This window comes from Haliotis rufescens, unplaced genomic scaffold, assembly GCF_023055435.1.
Source record: "Haliotis rufescens isolate VD_foot unplaced genomic scaffold, xgHalRufe1.0.p SCAF_5, whole genome shotgun sequence".
In the NCBI taxonomy this organism is placed as follows: Eukaryota; Metazoa; Mollusca; class Gastropoda; order Lepetellida; family Haliotidae; genus Haliotis; species Haliotis rufescens.
Genome location: NW_025964223.1, coordinates 47,986,327 through 48,005,900, shown reverse-complemented (window position 1 = coordinate 48,005,900; position 19,574 = coordinate 47,986,327). Strand labels below are relative to the sequence as shown.

Here is a 19,574-nt window from a genome sequence, read left to right as displayed (position 1 = left end):
CCTCCCACATTAAGCTGACACGCCGTGATGTAACTGGAATACTGTTAAAAGAAGCGATAAGCCCAACTCACTCACTCATCCAGGCTGACCTTTTCGCACGGTTGGCCCTGATTCTACTGAGGTTCACAACGTGATAGTTAATGTACAAAGATTAGGGAGAATTAATTCCCTTATTAAGTCTAAGTTTATGAACAGAGTAACGTTTGATATTTCTCGGATATTCTCACAATTTTTACATTTGCACCTCTTCTCAGATTGTCATATCTCTCCAACTTTTGAATACGATCGTGTTGCAATTGCGTTCATTTGCGTAGCCCAGCTACATCTGTGGATAACAATTCCCTCTCAAATTTAACGTCGTCCAAATTACGACGTCATCAAGTTGCGAGTGCATGTTCGAATCTCCAGAAATGACGTGAAGATTGAACAATGTTTTATCGTGAAATAAACCATGCTTTGTTCCACTTTGTTCTTTGCGATTTATCGCGAAGATATCTTATATTATTATATATTTTCGGTTTTATATATGTGCACAATGTTTGCAGATCTAATGAGCGAGTGAGTGAGTGAGTATGCTTTTACGCCGCTTTTAGCAATATTCCAGCAACATCACGGCGGGGGACACCAGAAATTGGCTTTACATATTGTACCCATGTCGGGAATCGAACCCGGTTCTTCAGCGTGACGAGCGAACGCTTTAACCACTAGGCTACCCGACTCCCCCCGCAGATCTAATATGTGCTGTATAAGCTGTATACTTACCAAAGGTAAATAAAAGCAACAAAAAACTTTCCATATTGATAAGACATCTCTGCACAAGGTATAGTCTATTTTCGATATAAAAGCATGACTTATTTACAAAAGTAAACATTGCGAAATTTCTTAAACTTGCAATGTCACTTCATAAACAGAGAGATGTTTGTCAATTGGTACGATGCGTGTACATCTACTGAATGTTCTGTGTGATAAACCCATATACAATTGCAGTGATCGTTCACACTGTAGGGAACACGAAAATAAAGACCCACGTTCGGCCAAATCGAGAATAATGCAAAGCTCTATACCAGTGGAAGCCCGCCGCTCTCCCGGTTATATAACTGCCTACACTGATCTTGCTTACACAGTAAATAGGACACACGTCCCTGGATGTGTTAGGCGCATTTCGCTCCTTTACTCGTCACATCAACATGGAGATCTTGGGGCTGGTGGACGTCCCGTTGTATGTCCTTCTGGCCGTGACGGCGGTTGTGCTCACCTATATGTAAGTAGAAACTCTTTTTGCAATCCTAAAACCCAATTCACTGTTTTGTTATAAAAGAAGAGTCCTTTAGTTGACAAACAGAAAGGTACGTGCAGGTTCTGTGGAGCGCAGTTGCGAAACCTAGTGGTAATAGTATTCAACTTGGCTCCCCGTCGATTCCTCACGATTATAAGGGCGGCTTAAAACTCCACTCACTCACTCCCTGTTGACCAAGCGATTGCCAAAAGCCCTTCGTGTTTGTTGTTTAATGGGGCATCTGCGGTAGTAACTACCGCACTCTAGTGGGCGGAGCTTATACGAGTGATCCGACAGGTCAATATGATCTGGTTCCCGTATGTTTTTTTAAAAAACTTCTCCCGACACTCGGTTATGCTTACATTGTCAGTCATTGTTCGAAACTGAAACACCGCCACCTTGCGAGCTATGTATAGTCAGGGTGGGGCTTTAACACTGCACTCAGCTATACATAACGGAGCCTGTAAATATTCGGAGTCCAGACCAGACAAGCCAGTTGTTGATATTATTAACAACGAGCCACGCCACAGTGGTACGATGAACCCCAGTCCAATTATCTGTGATGGGCCTCTTCCTGTAACTTGCAGTGATCGACACCTCTTCTGGAGTTTGCGGTGATCATGAGCTCTTTTGGACATTTTACATACATGTATAACGCGTTTTGTGAAACACTAATCTCATTGCAATAGCACACCTGGGAGGTTGCATAGTACACATGTATATATTGTATAAAGTATATATTAAGCTAAACATTTATTTTCTTGTGATAAAGTAATTTTCATAACCAAATGTTTTCTAAAATGAATCCATTTTGTAAAAGCATGCAAAATACATGACTAGATTACCTGACTAGATTACTAATAAGGGGTATTCAGGAGATGAACCCCCTGTGTTTTGAAATTTGATGTAGCCCCACTGTAGAGTAGATAAATCTTTCTTTTAATTTGGAACCGAGCTCTTTTTCAAAACACAGTAGGTTTATTTCCATTCTACCAACGACAACGGTTTGAAAACGTTACTTTCTTGCAACATGTAACAACACAGGTCCACAGGTCGACAATCTTAGAACATTCCTAAAAGTAGTCACAGGTAGTAATATATGTAACAATTATTACTAAAGTTCAAGATTATAAACACCATAGTCTTAATTAGTTCCAAATAAGTGTTCAAACACAGAGTTTTTCAAAAAGAAGTTGACAAAAAACACTCCAAACTTAGTCCAAAGACAGATGTTTGTTTTTACCACCCCGTTCTGCACTGTTTGGACTGGCGATGTCTTTTCTTGGAATTATGCGAGAGAGGTCATTTCTTGGAAATCGAACATGCCATTTCTGTCGTAGGGGTGTCAGGCTGAACAAAAAGGTCTTAAAATGCTAAACAAACATATTTCCACAACAAACTTTATGAATAAACATTCTATTATACATTTAACATGTGTAAGTGTTATTAGTTAGTTAGCAATTACCCCTAGTAAACAATAATACTATCTAAATAAATGTTGTTACTCACACCTCACAGCTGTGAGTGGCATGGCTGACAATCTTGTGTTAACATTCTCCGTAACTAGTTAAATGATTCAAGATGATAACCCGGGTCTGTGGTGTGGTTCTACATTAACCTGTAGATTTTCTAGATCGAAGAAGCTAGACACTGCATGTTGTTTGTTTATTATGGCATCCTTAACGAATGATTCCAATCGACCTAAATGGTCAATGGTACTGCGACTTTTACGAAATCCACATTGAATATTTGTGATTAAGTTATTGAATTCTAAGTACCAAGTTAATCTATTATTGACCATGCGTTCATGATTTTGCAAGCGCAGCTAGTCAATGAAATGGGTCGATAATTGGAAGGATCAGTGTGATCACGTCCAGGCTTAGGCATGGGAACAACAATAGCTTCACATCATGAAGAAGGTAATTCTCCTGACGTCCAGATTTTATCAAATATTATCAAAAGGGTTTCCAAACAGGATTGCGGTAAATATTTCAAGAGCTGATAATGTATATTATCAGACCTGCAGCAGTGTCATGAGCCTGCCCAAGTGCAGTATGGAGCTCATGAATGGAAAAGACTACATTGTAATCTTCACGTTATCTGAATTAAAATGTAAAGGTTTCTTTTCCTGCAGCTTTTTGTATTTTTGAAATTGAGGGACATAATTAGTCGAGGAAGAATGTTGAGCTAGAGTTTCACAAAGTTTATTTGCAATATCTGATGTATCAGTTTATAATTGATCCCCATCTTTGAGATGGTGGATGCTTGATTTAGCGAATTTATCTTGGATACTTAATTTTGTCAAGATTGACGATTGTTTTGTTTGAAAGTGCGCCGGGTTTTAGCATTTACAATTTTAACTTTATTGAGATTATGGACCATTGGATGGTGTCGGAAATATTGTTCAACTTTTTTCCATGCCTTCCTAGCTTGTTTGCAATCATTGTTGAACCATGCTTTATGTATGTGAGGATTTGAGGAGGACTTCGGAATACATTCATCAGCTATTTGATTAAGTTCACCAGAGAACATTTGTATAGAGTCGGGAACATCAATAAAAACTTCATGTTTTTGTTTTTTAGAACAAAATTTAGTAAAATTCTAACGTGAAGATAGAGGAACATCAGAAGGTGTAACAGATTATAAAATGGTATGAAAATAATCACTTCCACAGAGGTCATCGTGGACTGACCACTCAAATTCATTAAGTAAATTAGAATCTATAACTGGCATGTCCAGACAAGAGTATGTTCCAGTTGCAGGATGTAAATATGTGTGATAACCATCATTAAAAATGCACAAATCGTTATTTCAGAAAAAATCATCAAGTAATTGCGGTCAGCACTACCCCAAAGCAGGTTATGGCCATTCAAATCTCCCATGATAACACAGGGCTTAGGGAGTTGGTCATATAGTGCCTGAAGATCAGACTGTCAGAAAAGGTACAATGGTTGTACATAAAACGAACACAAAGTAAAAACAATATTTAACGTTATCGGTACTGCAACAGCCTGGAGAGGGGTATTGTGAGGAACAGGATTGTGAATGACGCCCTGCCTCACCATAACAGAGGATCCTCCAGTTGCTTTATCACCTGGAGGGGAAAAGCAATGGTAAGAATCATACTGTCGTAAATCAAAATTATCTGTGGTTTTGAGGGAGGTTTCTTGAAGACTAAATGCTGATGGTTTGAAATCTTGAATTAATAGCTGAAGGTCGTTAAAATTGTTCCGAAGTCCTCAATTCCATTGGATTAAATTGGGAGAGCAAATCATGGAGGCTCAGTTGGAGATCGTGAGCCGGGGGAAGGTCCTCTACGCTGTAACGGCAGCGATGGAGTAACCTCCATATCCAGAGGTTCAAAAGGGTTATGAACCTCCAGAGGAACATTCAATGGCAAAGACTCCTCAACATGTTTAAGGGCCCTTGCTTCTTTTTCACGTTGTTTTTTTTCACTTTTCGAAAGCGGTCTATTTGTTCTCAAGTCAGGTACAGTGTCCGGTGGAATGGCAGGTTCGGGCAAGGTTACAGTTTCTGGCAGCGGTTCAGTTTGGGAAGCTGATGAAAATGAAGTGCTGGTGTCATCCCTATCAATTTGATACAATATTTTCTGAAGATTCAACACCCAGCTGTTTGACAACCATTATCAGCTTTGGTAGGAGAAGAGGAGAATGCAGCAGAATAAGTCAGAGAAGAGGTGGAAGTTGTTGATTCACTTGTTACCAATTTCTTTGCGTCTCTAAATGAAATATCATTGGTGTACTTTATTTTCAGAATTTTGGTTTGTGTTACAAAAGATGGACATGATTTTGAAGTGGACATGTGATCACCCCTGCAGTTTGCACATTTGATGGTATTTGTGCAGTCAGTGCTATCATGAGTCTCACCACAGCGGTAGCAACCTTGGGTGTGATGACAGGATCTAGCTCCATATCCAAATTGTTGACATTTAAAACAACAGAATGGATTTGGTATATACACATCCACTCCGATGTTGAAATATCCGGCTTTTATTGACGATGAAAGCTTTGCGAGTTTGAACGTAAAAAGGTACGCGTTAGTTTTGATGATGTTGTCACCATCTTTCCTGTTGAACCGTTTGACTGATCAACTGCCAGTCAACATCAAAAGATTCCAGCCGTCAATCAACCGTGACCAAGGCTATTACCTTCCCCCCGGCGTACCATCAACTCATCAAAGACCCCAATCAGCCATAATCCCGTTGTTTATATAACTGGCTTCATCCTTTGTTTATGTCACTGACTTCACCGATGATTGTCATCACGACCATTGTGTATACATGACAGGCTTCTCCACTCCAGTATAACAATATCTAAACATTACCTCCTACTTGTATATATACTTGCCAACCACACTCTGTATATCACTTGCTTGATAATGGTGTTAGAACCTACACTGAAACGTCGCTCTAAATTGTAATAAAGAAGTTGTTCATCCATAAATTCTTAGCCTTACTTAGTACTCCAACTTCTAAATGCCTATCAAAGAAACATGTCATGAATGAAGGTTTTCAAACAATTTTTTTTATAAAGTTATATTTCACTTTCATTGTCGGTTGTTTCAATGAGGAAATAGCTTTAATTGTTCCGATTCTGGTCACCATAGAACATTTCCCTATCTGTTTCATAAACATTTCATATGTATGCAAAAGATATGCCGTTAAATCTTTTAATGTCATCATCATCAGGGTTGCGGCCTAGAACACCAAAAACATCCGATATCGATCTACCGTATTTCGTCTATTTGACGCTACGCCGTCTATTAATTTCGCGAGAGCCGTTGACTCATCCGGATCAGCGTGTATTAGAGACCTGGCCTCTCGTGATGGGGCTGGAATGTTCCTCAAAGTGGCTTGAACTCTCTTCATGGATGACAGTCTAGCAACTGTCAAATGCTGTGAAATTTCCCTAACTCGACCTTCTTTTACTCGATACATTGTGTAAGACAATTAGATGGCATGGTGCCGACAGAATACTTGTTTGTCAAAATAGCCTCTCCCCTTGTCTCAAACAATGGATAACTCGATATATTATCGATGTTCCCTAGGACTTCGAGTTGACAGTGTAATATTCCTTTTAAGTTTCGCGACCATTTCATATTCGGCAGCGTGGGCCTGGAATTATATCGAAAAAAATATATTGTGTCAGATAATGTTAAGCTCTAACCTTCCCTTGGGTGACACTTCGCGGATTACAGATTCATCAGTGTGTATACCAGTAGTGCCACACAGTACCAAAGAAATCAGGTCCTTAAACTTTGTATCTGCATCAACCCTGTGCTAATTGTTATATTGTGTTTTACAGATTTGGAACATGGAACCACAATTACTTCAAGAAGCGGGGTATTCCAGGGCCAGCACCATACCCTTTTGTTGGGAACAGCACTGACGCTGTAGGTTCCATGATACTTATTTAAACCACTTATCCCGGAAGTCTCCGTTGTTATACCAGAGAGAGTGGAACTTCTATATTCAGGGTTTGAAAATAGTGTTGATGTCTTTCCTTTTGTGTCGGACAATATTCCAGCAGTTTGAGCCATACGTGTCTACAGTCTAGCATGCTCTTTTTAGCGGCATTCGGCTCTTTCCTAAAAGTTGTATCATCAGGGTTACAACATTCAAGGCCTCCGTAAAGCTTTTAAAATGTTTTATGATAGACATTTTGAGGATATTTCCACATTAATCATTAACCAAAACATGTTCGATGTAATTCCCTATTTTTTACTTATACCATGTGTTTCTTTTATATCGATCATTTTAACCTTGATGTAGTAGATGAGGTAAATGATATTTGTGTAAAGGAAAATCATTATAATGTCAAGATAGTGACTTAATTTAATATTGCAGCAATTTTTATTAGCTTCATTTTTACAGGGTTTCATGCATGATTTATACGCCTGGAGCCAGCAATATGGAAGTATATATGGGTATGTTCAAATATAAGTATATAGCATACATGCAACGTTGGTAATAGTTACCAATACTTTTGTTTGTTTGTTGTTAAACGCTGTCCTCAGCAATATTCCAGCAATATCATGGCATTCTGAAAATAATTGAATCTGGACCAGGCAGTCTAGTGATTCGGATCATGAACATCGATCTAGCTATTGGGATGCGATGATATGCATCCACCGAATCAACGAACCTGATCACCCTTTCTCGTTATTCGCTTCTTACTACAAAACTGGGTTGCTGAAGAACAATGCTAGCCCGGTTCTTCACGGGTGTTACCAATACCTAAAGGATATATAGAGAATCTCATCTTCGTGTCTTTTGATATCAAACATATCATCACGATTTGAGTAAAGTGGAAAATCTCCGAGGCTTGCCACGGTTTTATTTATCATCGAACAGCATTCTTCCAACCTTTTCACTTTGTAGACAATAATAAGCAGTGTCTTAAGTGTAAAAAAGTACTGCTAACAGTTTCGGTAGCAGAGCCATTAGTAATGGTCTGCAAAGCATTGTGATGCAATTTCATGGCAGCGAATTCTACATTCAGCTTGATCTCATCCAAACAATATCTCCTATGGGAGCCAGTTTTGGATGATAAATATACGATTATGACGGATATGAAGTGAAATCTGAAAATGCTAATGGATAAAAGAAGTTTACTGGCATTTAAAAAATGTACTACTGTAATGGACTTTGTTGGAAACAGTTTTCGTTGTGGCGTTATTCTTAGTATGTAACCAGAGCAAGTACATGCCAACATTTTTGTAAAATATATTGTTTGAATTCACATTTTAGTGATATCACATGGCTTATGTTTTTTTATCTAATTGTGTTTGATGTCTCTGTTCTGTAGGATCTTCGTGGGAAGAAAACCCGCCTTGGTTATCACCGACCTTGAAATTCTGAAAGAGGTTCTCGTCAAGCATTTTGACAATTTTAGAAACCGGATGGTGAGCAATGTGTTGTTGAATTAGTTATGTTGAAGCTCCATGGAAAGCAATGGTGTCACTGATCTGATAACATTAACTTAACACTGAACATATCAGAACGTATAAACTGTTGTCATTACCATGAATAACTAAAGCCCCATTCACATGGACAAAATTTACTCATGTAAGCAAATTTAATCATGGAGTATATTTACTCATGTAAGCAAAAGTATATTTACATTGCGTTCAAATGAAGTTTATGCAAGGCAGAAGTAAACATCCTTTCATAAATAAATTGTAGCTTTTTATCACTTGAGGCCATGTCGCTGTTGAAGATAGTCAACCAGAGGCGAAAGAGAGACTTTCCATACTTTCTTAGTATGGGATTAGTCTTAGGATTATGCCAGGAAAGAGAACTGTGGAAGAGAGAACGTTCTCAACACTGGTGGAACAATGTCGTCAAACGATCATTTGATTATGAACTGTGGATCGATAACTTTCGCATGACACGCGAAACATTTTATGAACATGTTATGTTCTTTGCAAGGAACTACAGCCGTATTTTCCTGATTATCAGTATCTTGGATTAAATATGCTTAAGTAAGCAAATAAAGAATCTGTTCACATGACCAGAAATACTCCACGAGCATTTATACTTATGAGTAAATATACTTTTACTAGACCTCATCAGGTGTAGCAAATATACTTTTGCTCATGTCTCTTTACTCCTGGAGTATATTTACTCACGTAAGCAAATGCGTTTACATGCCACCATAAGTAAATTTACTTATGTAAGTATATATACTCACGTAAGTAAAAGTGTCCATGTGAATGGGGCTTAAGGCAAGAACTTAGTTGATGGTCATGGCAAGTGCTTTGTTTATTTTCTGTTCATTGTTTAATGTCTCACTCAGCAACATCCCAGTTCTATGCCTGTAAATAATCGAGTCGTGAGTAGCGATTAACAACATGACCATCGATTTGCGCAACTGGGATACTATGAAATCCATAACCATGTCCGAGAGCCTGACCACCCGATCCCGTTAGTTCCTCACACGACAAACATGGGTTCCTGAAGAGTATTTCTAACCCGAAATTGTCAAGGGACCATGGCAATTGCTATTAACCACTATAAATGGCCTTTGGGTTCGACAGCAAGGATTGTGTAGCTAGTGTGATCACACACACACACACACACACACACACACACACAAATCACCTTTTTTATGTTTATCGCCGCGTTCTGTCTGTTCAGCTGTTTCTGTCCTGTTCTGTTTTCAGAACATTCCATTGCCCTACCCGTTAAGTTTAGCGTTGTTCGTATTGGAGGATGATGCCTGGAAGAGAGTGAGAAATACCATGACCCCCACCTTCACTGGCGTCAAACTGAGGCGGGTGAGTGCGCTCATCGTTTCTGTAGTGAGGAGTGAGTGAGTGTATTTCAATTTCATAAATTCATAATCATTTTGAAAAAACAAACAAAACACACACTAAAAAACTTATATCAAGGAACAACCATAGTGTATACAATCAAACCTTTGGTCTTCGAACTTTATATGTGACATTTGGTGAGATGACGTAAAATGTGGTTTATCGTCGCAATTATTTCACTTACACAGCCACGTGCATGCACGCGTGTTTGTGGCTGCTTGTACAAGTGCGGATGTATGCTGGTTTGATGATGCCATGCCGTAGGTGAACATAGATACTTCACTCAGACATATTAATGGCTCCGAGCTGGTCAATACTTGTTGCCAGGTAGGGTAGCAACAAGTACAATCTAATACCACCTTTTCGTATGACGCGACCAGGCATCAAACCACCAACCATCCCGTGCAGACCAAGGCGCACTAGACCAAGGAGGCATTTGGGGATGAGTATTAGTACATTTTTTGACAGCCAGTATGGCTGCTTAATATGTATAGCAGAAATTAGGTTTCTCTTCTGTACATAGATGTGCGTAGCCATCAGCGATTGTTCAAGGACCCTTACCAGGAACTTCTCTAAAGTCATGGGGAAAAACGATGGTGTGAATATGAAAGCGTGAGTACTTTCTTTGCATTGAGGTGTTTTTTGTTCTTACTTTACCTTAATATCTTTCTGGTGGCACAAGGATGAATCATGTGGAATTCATGTGGAATTCAATTAGATTTGCTTAATTCTTGATCCAGATCATAAGGTTGGGAAAATATTTTAGTTCTTCGTGGTGTGGAATATAGATATAATACAAAAGTCTAAAGATGAGCTGTATAGTTTGCTCTATTAGCACTCTAACATAGTATGACGTCAACAATTTAACATTTTGTGAGTGAGTGAGTTTGGTTTAACGCCGCTTTTAGCAAGATTCCAGCAATATCACGACGAGGGACACCAGAAATGGGCTTCACACATTGTACCCATGTCGGGATTCGAACCCGGGTCTTCGGCTCGACGAGCGTGCGCTTTAGCCACTAGGCTACCCGACCGCCCCATTAACATTTTGTGACGTCACAGTAATTATTATTATTTGTTTGCAAATATTTAAGATATTTCCAGTGTTGAATCCTCAAGCGGATCAAGGACAGGACGAACCCGACCACCACATTACAGATATAAGATTTGAATAAAACAGGACCGTTTGCATATACCACCTTATACCCATCGTCGCTCGGAGCTCATGATGTTGACCACTCGATTATTAACATCCCGTAGTGTTTGTTGTTTGTCACCACACTCAGACATATTCCAGCTGTATGAAGGTGATCCATTATTAACCGAATCTGAGCCAGACAAACCAGTGATTGATATAATGAGCAAAGATCCACACTATTGACACACGATGATCAATTGTCACAAACACGCACCCGTTCCGTAAAGCTTCTAACGAAAGGAATAGGTTGCTGGGAACGAATTCTAACCCGGAATCTCCACCTTTCATTTTCTGTATTTGAAGTGTGCTAAAATATTTAGGTGTATACAATTCTGCGAAGACATAAACACCTGTATGAGTGTCCCGATTATGAAACTATAATGGTCAAAATTTGATATAGCGTTGGAATGACAAACTGGGAAAGAAAAAACACACCACCTTATTGTTTAGTGAGTGAGTGAGTGAGTGAGTGAGTGAGTATGTTGTTACGACACTTTTAGCAATATTCCAGCAATATCGCGTCGGGGGACACCAGAAATGTACACATTGTACCCACGTCGGGAATCGAACCCGGGTCATCGGCGTGACGAGCGAACGCTTTAACCACTAGGCTACCCGACCGCCTCCTTATTGTTTAGATTACATTAATATTTTGAAATAATCTCGTTTTAGATACTTTGGAGCTTACTCAATGGACGTGATTGCACAAACTGCTTTTGGAATTAAGGTCGATTCTCAAAATGATTTCAACAACCCCTTTGTCGGTCACGCTAAGATGCTGTTCCAACCAACAAAACTGAGACTAGCATGCGCAGCAATTACAAGTGAGTTAGAAAGAAACTGACTTTATCAAGCCTGCTAAAGTGACTTCTCTTCATGATATGACCCCTACAGTCATTTTACATAAGTGCATATATTTGTTTTGTTATTTAAAGTTTCAAATGGACGATCGTTTGTGTTTGTAGATGCCGTTCCAGTTCTTGAACAAGTCTTCGTGAATCTTGACTTGGGAATCTTTCCACGAAAAGTTATTACCTTCTTCGAAACAATCACCGCAGATATGATGAACCAGCGGCGGCATGACAAAACACACCAGCAAGAGGTTTCATATCAACAATTACTTTTAGATGTTGTTGTTGTTGTTGTTGGTGTGTGTGTGTGTGTGTGTGTGTGTGTGTGTGTGTGTGTGCGTGTGCGTGTGCGTGCGTGTGCGTGTGCGGAAGTAAAACCACGACCAAGACTTCAATTGAAGCTTACGTGACAAACGGCACAGAGTGATATTTGTTGACAAACAGAGAGTCCAGATATTCAACACATTCCGGTCAATATTCACAGGGTGATATTTGTTGATAAACAGAGGGTCCAGATATTCAACACATTCCGGTCAATATTCAAAGGCTCATATAGTTTGTGCGTGCGTATCCCTGTGTGTGCAGCGTGTGTATGCGGTGCGTGTATGTGTATATATATGTGTGTGTGTGAGGTGTGTCATTAGGGGATGAGGTGTGTGTGTGTGTGTGCTGTGTGTCTGTATGTGCACTGTGATTGTATGTGTCTGTGTATAATGTGTGTGTCATTACGGGTGGTTTGTGCCTGTCTGTGTGTGATGTGTGTCTGTCGTGTGTGACGTGTGTATGTGATGCGTTTGTTGTGGTGTGTGAGGTCATTATGTGTGGTGTGTCTATATGTGTGTCATTAGGGGGTGAGGTGTGTGAGTGAGGTGTGTGTTGTATGCGCATGTCATTAAGAGGTGTTGTGTGTGGTGTGTGGCGTGTGGCATGTGGCGTGTGTATAATAAGGGGTGAGGTGTACCTGTGCGAGGATGGATTCCCATTAGAGTAATCATGATAACAAAGATTGTCGTAGCTTGTAAAAGGATTATTTTAGATATTAATCATGGGGGATTTCTGCATACAGTATGTACATATCAATGCCAATATAATGGTAATGCATTTTCTATTTCGTGTGACAAATAGCAAAAATCAGGGCTTTTAAAAAAAAATGTATTTGTAGCCAAGAACAGACTTCCTGCAACTCATGATGGACGCTTCGGTAGAGGAGGGGGGCGGAAACAACAACGCTAATGGACAAACAGTCAAACATTCAGTCAGACGTGAGTGGGAAGTTTAGGGCAAAATAGGCCCCGTGTGTCACCTGGCTGATTGTCTGACATTGTCTGACAAACGGTGAGGATTTTCACACTCATACATTCAATTACTGTCCTGCCAAGCTGAGACATCTGTCAAGTCAGGTTTCTGTGCATTGTGCTAAAGGTCATCAGCCCATATACAAGTTATTTGAGGAAGAGAATTTATGGATGTCCACTTCTTTATTAAGAGGAACACAGACATCGGTCTGATGAAATAGTAGGCATATACTCCGAAACGTTGTGTTCCTCATAATAAGGAAGTTGACATCCGTAAATTCTCTTCCTTATGTGTATAACTTCTTAATGTCATTCAAAGACTTGATACAGTTATTTGTTCTCACTATATTTGACTTAATGTTACAGGGTATGTATTAGTTTGCAAGTAGCAAAGCGTGGTGCTAACTTTAATTCCCTTATTACCTGAAAACTGCTGACCGGGGTGAAAAGAGAATCCAGGTATCCCCTCCTCACTTTGGCTCTCTATATGGCGAGAACAACAAGAGGAGTGATCATGGTTATTGTATCCAACACATAAACATAACTAAATTACGCTACAATTTTGAAAATGAATGACATTAGTTTTCACTTACAGATCTATCGACGGAAGAAATAGTGGCTCAGTGCATACTGTTCTTCAATGCTGGTTACGAAACAACCGGCACTACCCTTACCTTCATAGCCTACAACCTGGCCAGGTACCCGGATGTACAGGAGAAGGCGTACAATGAAATCAAAGAAATATTGGGAAATGTCAGTGTCAAATTGTTTTAGTTGCCTTTCGATTAGAAATGAAAAAACCTTCTCAGTCAGTTGACTGTTTTCGTTCTTGACGTTATAGCTCGTGGTCTGTGGGAAACTGATATAAACATTAACTGCGATACATTGTAAAATAGAAGTACACATATTTATTACAACTAGTTATATCGTATTGTGGTTCCAACGAATAGGATCTGATTCACAGTTCCTTCATGCTTCTGTGCTACTACTCTATTCTCAAGCAACTCAATTGACATAAGCTGTCTTCTCCACAACGCCGCACTACCATTCTGCATTTTATTGTCTCCAGGAGGAACCAAACTACGACAACATTGGGAAACTGAAGTATCTGGACAACATCATCACTGAGACACTCAGACTCTACCCACCTGCTATTGCGTAAGTTTAATAAAGTTTTAATATTGGTATATGAAGGCAAGATGCCTTGTTTATAGCATAAGGTGACTAAAATGTAGATCGACTTGTTACAGTGTGGGATTTCGGGGTAGAAAAGGGCTAAGCAACATACGCTGGTCGTTAGAGGCAACGAAATAGATCGGGGGATCAGGCTTGGTGACTTTGTTGCTTGTGTGTCATCTTACGATTGCTGGTCAAAGGGTTCTAAAGGTTTGTCTAAAGGCTGGTCTAAGGTTTCGTCAAATTCAAAAAAGAGATTTGTAATGGGTCATGAAACATGGGCCCCGTGTCAAAACCTCAATCCATGAAATGGCACCATTCCGCTTCTCCGGCAGCATAGAAATGTAAGTCTTAAATATTAGTGAAGAAAGTTATGGCCACTGAATTCTAGGTTGCAAAGGGTGTGATCTTTGTTGATTACTATGCTGATTTGCTTCATCGCATGGGAGATTCTCTCAAAGAAAAGCGGCAAGGAATACTGACTGCTTCTCACATCTCTACTTGCAAAGGCTGCTGTGCGACTATGTGGGTTCGAAGAGCTTCCTCACCCTAATTACTCGCCAACGATGACCTCAAAGCTGCCGTGAATAGTTTTTTTTAGGGTGGCTTAAGAAAACATCTTCCTGACTGGATACGACAAGCTTCGATATGAGAATTGTATTGAAAAGCAGGGAGATTATGTTGAAAAAAATAATTAAAAACACTTTCACAGTTGTTGGTTTTGATTCTTAAGCTTAGAACGTTTTGACCAGCCCTCAAAGCCCAACTGCGCGGACCGTTGCTCACGATATCACTCTCTTGATTGTCAAGACTCGATTATTTACAGATCGCCATCATGAAGCTGGAATATAGCTGAAAACGGCGATAACAACAAATAAAAAAACAACATACAATGGATGATTATATGTGTGTATGTTGAAAGGGATAGTATTACAAATTATTGAATGTGAAGATCTCGTCGGATACTCCATACTGGTTACTCTCTGGTCTTGACATTTTATGTTTGTAGGACAATAAAAGAATGTGGGGGGATTGTAAGGTATCAATGATACAATATAGCTGTATTGTTGTCCTTTGCCTGTAGTGTTACACAGTGAAAGATGCACGCATCATGTGCTAGAGCTACTAACTATAATATTATTAAACAAAATCTTGAACCGATTATATGATACTATGTCTTTGATTGGTAAGCAGTTGGTAGAGTGCCACACAACATATTAACTTCAAATGTGTTAGCATCGGGTGAAGAAAATTTTACATCACACCAGGCTCCATGCTTTCCAAAACTGTCTCTCTATTTTAGGCTTAACCGAGTTGTTTCCGAGACCATTCAGATCAAGGGTCTGACACTTTCTAAGGGTCAAACTATCTTTATTCCTGTGATGGCTATACACAGAAACCCTCAGCTCTACAATGATCCTGATTCATTCAAGCCAGAAAGGTACGGGTCGACCTCTTGATATTCTAGTTGTTGGTTATTTAAGAAAATACTGGTGGAAAATACCACCCAAGCCCTGAATATTAAACGGTCGGTCTTCATTCAACTTACTATACACGGCACGGCTGGCTCAGTCGTCTAAGTTCACTGTGCTATAGTTGGGTCCATGGGAACATTAGCGTACATGTCTTCTCAGCGTTAACCTGACCATGATGGACTGAAATATATTTTAGTGATGTCAAGAAAATGTCTTTCAGGTATGAAGAACAAGCCAAAACTATTTCCTTCCAAGCATTCGGATTTGGCCCCAGGATCTGTATTGGGATGCGGCTGGCGCTGGTTGAGGTTAAAGTAGCCTTGGTTAATGTGCTAAGGAATGTGAAGTTTGAACGCATGCCCGGCACACCGGTAGGATTCTTTTATAAACATTTGTCATCACCATATGTATCATCATCTTCCAATAAGGGGTTCACTATTTGAGAGGTGGATCTGGTTTCAGAAACAAATGATTAGTTCCTCGTTCCAAGAGATACATGGTATGTTTTGAAGGAAATACAGCAAAAATATTCCCTAACATTTGGACGATGCAGAAAACAAAATTCATTTTTCACAAATGAGTCAGAAGTGAAATTCATCACTTCACTTCCATGTTGTCATCCAAACGTCTTGGTTGTCATACAACGTCTGGGTTACCATACAACGTCCGGGTTATCGTACAAAATGTATGACAACTTCCCTTTGGCGTAACATTTAACATGGGCCAGTTCACCATACAGATCACAGCTTTGAGAGCATGCAATTCCGTTTTCGTTTTCACAAAAGAGACAAAAAACACTATACCAGTCACCTTTGTGTTGGAATAAGGATATACAGTTTGTGCCTCTAGGTACCATTCATGCTCCCATAGATAGCAGCACACACTCTCATACAGTTTACAATTGCATATGTCCCGCTTTGTTCACAGGATGTGTTGACGTTTACTCGGAATCCAAACATTCTTCAAGCCAAACAGGACATCACGTTGAAATTGTCTCCAAGATGTTGAAGGCCGCGGACAAGTACCGACAGTTCACAGAATGTGTTGAAATATATTTACATGTTATTTACATATTAATACCAACAAAAACATTGAGAAGCAATGCCATAATATATATGACACAGTTTTGTGCGAAGCGGTTTCTTGGTGAGATGACAGATAGTATAGCAATGCTAAAATATAGCTGTGAAAAGTATTTCAGAAATATTACCACGTTTCAACATGTTATGGCCAAAATCTCGAAGTGATGCAGCCCTCAGATGTGAATTGCGGTACCTAAGGCATCTTCCCGAGGCAGGTGAGTTAACTGACTTTGAAAGTCCAGTTTCCACCCTTGCCTAACTAGGCTGCAATTATGGAGTTATATTTTGGCTGGACTAACGAGTCTATGCATAGTCCAATCAAAATCGCCTAATGAAATTGACATCCGGTTCGTCAACTGCCGTGCAGATTTCGGTCGATTGTAGTATTTGCAAAGCCTGTGTACCTCCAATACGGTGTCAACAGATATTTTCCAAATGTTTTCATGTATCAAATCAAGGTGCTTACGTGATTGGATGCACTTCGCGAAAGGAAATAAGACCCTTTATAAATAAAACCCTCGATATTGATTATCGATCAGATCGTCTCGACTGGGCCCCGCCATTTTGTTACAAGCAAGTGGAATCTGATTGGTCAATAGGATGGACATAGAAAGGACATAACCCGTAATAGTCATTGGTAGCGCTTCGATCGAACCCAGAATTTCCAGCCTTGTTCGGCAAGGACTTTTACAGTTAATTAACTCCCTTGCCTCGGGAAGATGGGCCTAAGGCAACTCGGCAACCCGTGACCCCATAATTGGTCAACGCGTGCTTTAAGTGTACACATGTCAGATCCTTTTCTGGTTCCAAGAATATTTTTTTTATATCTCGTAAAAACTTGTGAATAGATTTTGATAACAGGTAGAGTAATATTGTGCAAAACCGTAAAGAATATATTACGTTTTTCACCAATCAAGTATCAATATAGTTGTCAATATTCGTTATGTAATATATATAAACTGTTATTCATACAAAATTGCTTCTAATCAGTCTAATTTTCTTTGTTCGCGTGCTTTTAGTGCTTTTCAAATGCTATGTATATGTCTGTATTAAAATACGCTGAATAAACTCAATTATGAACGCATGGTCACTTTTATGTTCATGACCTAAACAAATGATATATAAATAAAATAACATTGTTGCAAGAAAGCAACCAATGATAATTCAAGTGCAGATACAGTGTTTTAGACAATGGGGATGAAAATAACGAATATACGTTTGTCAGCAAAACATAAGTCAATTTATTGTTATTTTTGTTGGAAACACGTCACAAATTGTGTGGTTATATGATTTGACCTTTTTGCTGAAATGCATCCCTCAACCAATGAACGTCATTATCATTTGCATATTACATGCCAGACAGTTCTTCCTTCAAGTTTTGGAAGAGGTGGAAACCTGACGGTGCCAAATCAGGTTTGTTTGATGTAAACGGACTGTAAATAATCGAGTCTGGTCCAGACAATCCAGTGATTGACATCATGCGCATCGATCTAAGTTATTGGGATACGATGTCATGCATCAACCAAGTCACCAAGCCTGACCCCCCGATCCCGTTAGTCGTCAATACAGAGGGTGTTCAAATCCAAAGCCACAGTCATGCATTTGCAGCCAAGGCGACAACAGACTTGTGAACATGTTCATTGTCATGGTACAACAGCATGCCTTCAGTGAGTGTTCCTGCGACTTTCAGCCTTGATCACCTTGCTGTCACTTTGCCATCTGATGGAACAGAATTTGCCTTCTTCAAAGGAGGAGGAGAGGTTAGTCTGCTTTGACAGTTGTGTTGTCTCTGGCTCTTAGTAGTGAGCCCGAAAACTCATACTTGGTTAGAAATCACTCAACAAAATCGGCTGGGCCTGCTACAGAAGGTTGTAAATTCTCAAGAGCGATAGTTTACTTGGATCGTGTCTATCAACAGCCAGAAGCCTTAGAACAAAGCACGCTGAAACCTGTTTTCAGTTCATTTCTCAGAATGTTCTCAACTCCCTCATGAGAGATGCCCACTGTACTGGCTGTGTGACATCATCTACCACAATCATACCATGTATTGTATCAACATTTTCCTTAGTGGTGGCAGTTGAAGGGCTTCCTGATCTTGGATCATCTTCGAGGCTCTCTCTTTCCCTCTTTAACTCTGCTGCCTACCTCTTAAGAGTGACAAAGAAAGAAGTACGTTTCCAAACGTTGACACTATATCCGCATACATAGCTTTTAGAGTTAGCCCTTCGAGTTGGAGATACTTTATGATAGCTGTAAGCCAATTGTGTCCATTTACATCAACAGAGAATGTCCAGTCACTTTGGCGCCTGTATAAATACACTGCCTGGTTGTGTATTTGGTTCAAATGCAGCCTGTATAAAACATGGAAAGTATTGAGTGAAAGTGAAACACAACACTAGTCTCTGAGAAAATGGCATCACAAGTCAGTATCTCGTGTGTCCGCCATGTGCATTGATGACTGCCGTGCAACGTTGATACATGGAATGGATGAAGCGGTTGATGAAGGCCATAGGCACTTGAGCCCACAGTCTGAGGAACGCCTGACGCAGTTCAGCTGCAGTTGTGGGCCTCGGTCAGATGTCATTCAGCCGTCTTTGAATCTCGTCCCACAGGTGCTCAATGAGATTTAAATCGGGACTGAGGGCAGGCCACTGCATGGTTCTGATGCCATTCTGCTGGAGGAAGTCTCTTGTTGCTCTCGCAGTGTGGGCACGGGCGTTATCATGCTGAAACGCGTGGTTGAGGCGACGTGCCAAATGAGGTATAGCGTGAGCATCCGAATAACGTTCCCCACGGTGTCGCCAGACTCTCTCTGTCATCTGCTGTTGAGATACAGTAAAGGCTCTCGTCTGAGGAGAGGACTCTTTTCCACTGCTGGTGGCGCCAA

At 40.0% G+C, this 19,574-nt stretch overlaps 1 protein-coding gene across 1 annotated transcript; it reads left to right on the top strand.

Moving 5' to 3' along the window:
- The first annotated feature begins 1,018 nt into the window (after positions 1 to 1,018).
- On the top strand, positions 1,019 to 17,771 carry LOC124137120 (cytochrome P450 3A29-like). Its single transcript, XM_046503295.2, has 14 exons — positions 1,019 to 1,261; positions 6,601 to 6,688; positions 7,170 to 7,222; positions 8,104 to 8,200; positions 9,461 to 9,574; positions 10,134 to 10,222; positions 11,481 to 11,632; positions 11,774 to 11,910; positions 12,822 to 12,921; positions 13,550 to 13,707; positions 14,024 to 14,112; positions 15,434 to 15,571; positions 15,826 to 15,976; positions 16,533 to 17,771. Exons 1-14 carry the CDS (start codon positions 1,188 to 1,190, stop codon positions 16,611 to 16,613), a joined length of 1,521 nt encoding a protein of 506 aa, XP_046359251.2. The 5' UTR covers positions 1,019 to 1,187; the 3' UTR covers positions 16,614 to 17,771.
- Positions 17,772 to 19,574: the final 1,803 nt, after the last annotated feature.

Bases quoted from the DNA above. Each gene is read 5' to 3' on its own strand.
- LOC124137120 (XM_046503295.2), top strand. From the start codon at position 1,188: ATGGAGATCTTGGGGCTGGTGGACGTCCCGTTGTATGTCCTTCTGGCC. The intron at 13,708-14,023 runs GTCAGTGTCAAA...TATTGTCTCCAG, and splicing joins TCAAAGAAATATTGGGAAAT to GAGGAACCAAACTACGACAA. The intron at 15,977-16,532 runs GTAGGATTCTTT...CTTTGTTCACAG, and splicing joins AACGCATGCCCGGCACACCG to GATGTGTTGACGTTTACTCG.